At 53.9% G+C, this 2,165-nt stretch overlaps 1 protein-coding gene across 1 annotated transcript; it reads right to left on the bottom strand.

Moving 5' to 3' along the window:
- Positions 1-1,834: 1,834 nt before the first annotated feature.
- On the bottom strand, positions 1,835-1,943 carry ROMO1 (reactive oxygen species modulator 1; the record flags this gene model as incomplete). The annotated part of the gene is made up of 1 exon (XM_010011832.1): positions 1,835-1,943. A coding segment is annotated over one exon (109 nt), but the record flags the coding sequence as incomplete, so codon positions are not given.
- Between the last annotated feature and the right edge of the window lie 222 nt (positions 1,944-2,165).

Below are 2,165 nucleotides of genomic sequence, written 5' to 3'. Positions count from 1 at the left end.
GCTTTATTTCTCTGCTAGACTTGGAGGTGTGTGATGGGGGCTGTGAAATGGGAGGTGGTTGGAAGGTCACCCCTCCGAGGGGGGAGAGTGGGAGCTGGTTCCTGCTGCTGTGGCTGTTCAGGGACTGCTCATGCTTGGGTTCAGGCCTGCTGCAGGTCCTTCCTGCCCCAGCTTTCATACATGGTCATGAGATGTGAGGATGGAGGAGTAATAGATGTTGGTTGGTTTGTGTCACAGGTGCCTGCCTGTGTTGGTTATCCGCTCACTACCCCTTTCCTGCCTCTCTGTCACTTCTAACTGCTAGTACAAGCAGTGTTTGGGAGTGGTGTGGAGTCCCATGGGTGGCTCTGGGCTGGGCAGGGCAGGGGTGGTGACCTGGGCTGCACCTCGGGACAGTGGCTGTGCTGCACACTGGTCTTGGGCGGTCCTGGAGGGGCCATGGGAGCAGACGGGGATGTGCTGCCAGAGGGCGTCTGGGAGCGTGTGACACAGCTCAAGAAAGCCAAACAAAGCTGATCTCTAGTTGTGCTTGGTTGTGGGTTTTTAGTTGCCAGTTGGGGTAAAACGAGCTGTTCAGAGCAGTCGTGCTGCTCAACGTGGTGGTTGTTGGCACACTTCCACTTTCAGGTTACTGAGCCACGTGCCAGCAGACAGTGCAGGCTTCTAGGAGCAGATCGGTGTTTTTTCCCTTAAAAACTGGGGAAATGGCACTTGTACTAGATCCAGGTTATACAGATGTTGGCTCCGGTTCTGCTGCTGCCACCCTGTCCTAAACAGAAACAGAGGAGGGGCAAAGATAAACCTGGTTTCAAAAGGCAAATACCAGGAGATTGCAACACTGAACTAACCATGTGCTAGTTCGGCCGTGGGCAGGGCTGCAGGGAGCGACCCCTCTCCCTGACACCTTTCTGCTCAGGCAAGAGGGACGGTGTCCTTGCAGCACAGCTCCCATGGGTGACCCCTTCCTATGCCCAGGGAGTGTAAAGAGCCACGGCCAGATCCTGGTGCTGGATGGAGGCAGCAACCACCACAGCTTCTGTCGTCCCTTCACCTCACCAGGGCTGGAGGTTGGAGCCCTGCAGAGCAGAGAAGCACACGTCTGTCCTGAGGGCAGAGCTGCAGGAGCGGTGTTGCTCAAGGCCTGAGGAGGTTACATCACCCACATCTGCTGTCCCGGTCACCCCTGTGCTTCCATCGCCAAGTGATGGAAGTTTTCCATTTCCCTGCAATTTAAGGATTTCCAGCTCTTGCAGCAGGGCTGTACCTGTAACTGCTCTTCCCCGACTGCTTCCTGCACCATGTGCTGCGGGGCTGGCTGGAACAAGGGGCTGGAACTGCTCCTGCGGTTTGCTCTTGGTTGCAAGGACTTGCCTGAGTCCATCTGGGGTCCCTCACTTTTGCCCTGTATTACCTGGAACGTGGAAACGGGGCTGACTTAACCCACCTATTTGTGCAAGAGGAGAGAAAGCTGATAGTTGAGCTGGAACTACCCAAAAAGTAACTCTCCTTGACTCAGGAACACGAGTGCAATGGAGCAGCTCCACATGAACACGTGGGGAATGGGAGCTGCCCATGTAGCAAAGGGAGAAATGTGGACGCTGAGCTCACACCTGTGAACCAGGAACTTTAATGTCGTACAAAGGATTATTAATTCTCATTGTGATGGGAGGAAAGTAGAAATTTGGTAGAAAGCACGTTTACAATCAGCAGAGCGAGGAGGATGGTGCTTCACCATTTCATGAAGAGCTCTTGCTTCCAGGTATCTAAACATTTTATTATGGTACAGAGGAGGAATGGCTGGATGGGGCACTCCGGGTGGGACCCACGCTCGAGGTTAGCAGCGGATTCCCATACCGATAGCCATGAACGTCCCAAACGTCCCACCGCTCTGCATCATCGTTTTGCCAACTCCTCCCACCAGCTCTCGTCCTCTCATGCCGATCCTGAGATGAAGAAAACCAGGAATTACACAGAAGCTGAAGCCTGGCAGGTAACAGACACGCAGCAGAAAACAGCTGGTACAACCAGCAACCAGTTGCTTGAGCACCCAAACCAAACACCTCCTGTTCGGTCTGAATTCAAAATGACACCTCCTGTCTCTGCAGGGAGATGCTGCCAAAACCAAGGAGCTGTTCTCTTTGGGGTACAGCAGAAGTAATGTAGCT

This window comes from Nestor notabilis, unplaced genomic scaffold, assembly GCF_000696875.1.
Source record: "Nestor notabilis isolate BGI_N333 unplaced genomic scaffold, ASM69687v1 scaffold28893, whole genome shotgun sequence".
Lineage (NCBI taxonomy): Eukaryota > Metazoa > Chordata > Aves > Psittaciformes > Psittacidae > Nestor > Nestor notabilis.
Note: the sequence above shows the minus strand (reverse complement) of the source record. Positions and strands in the feature narration are given on the sequence as shown.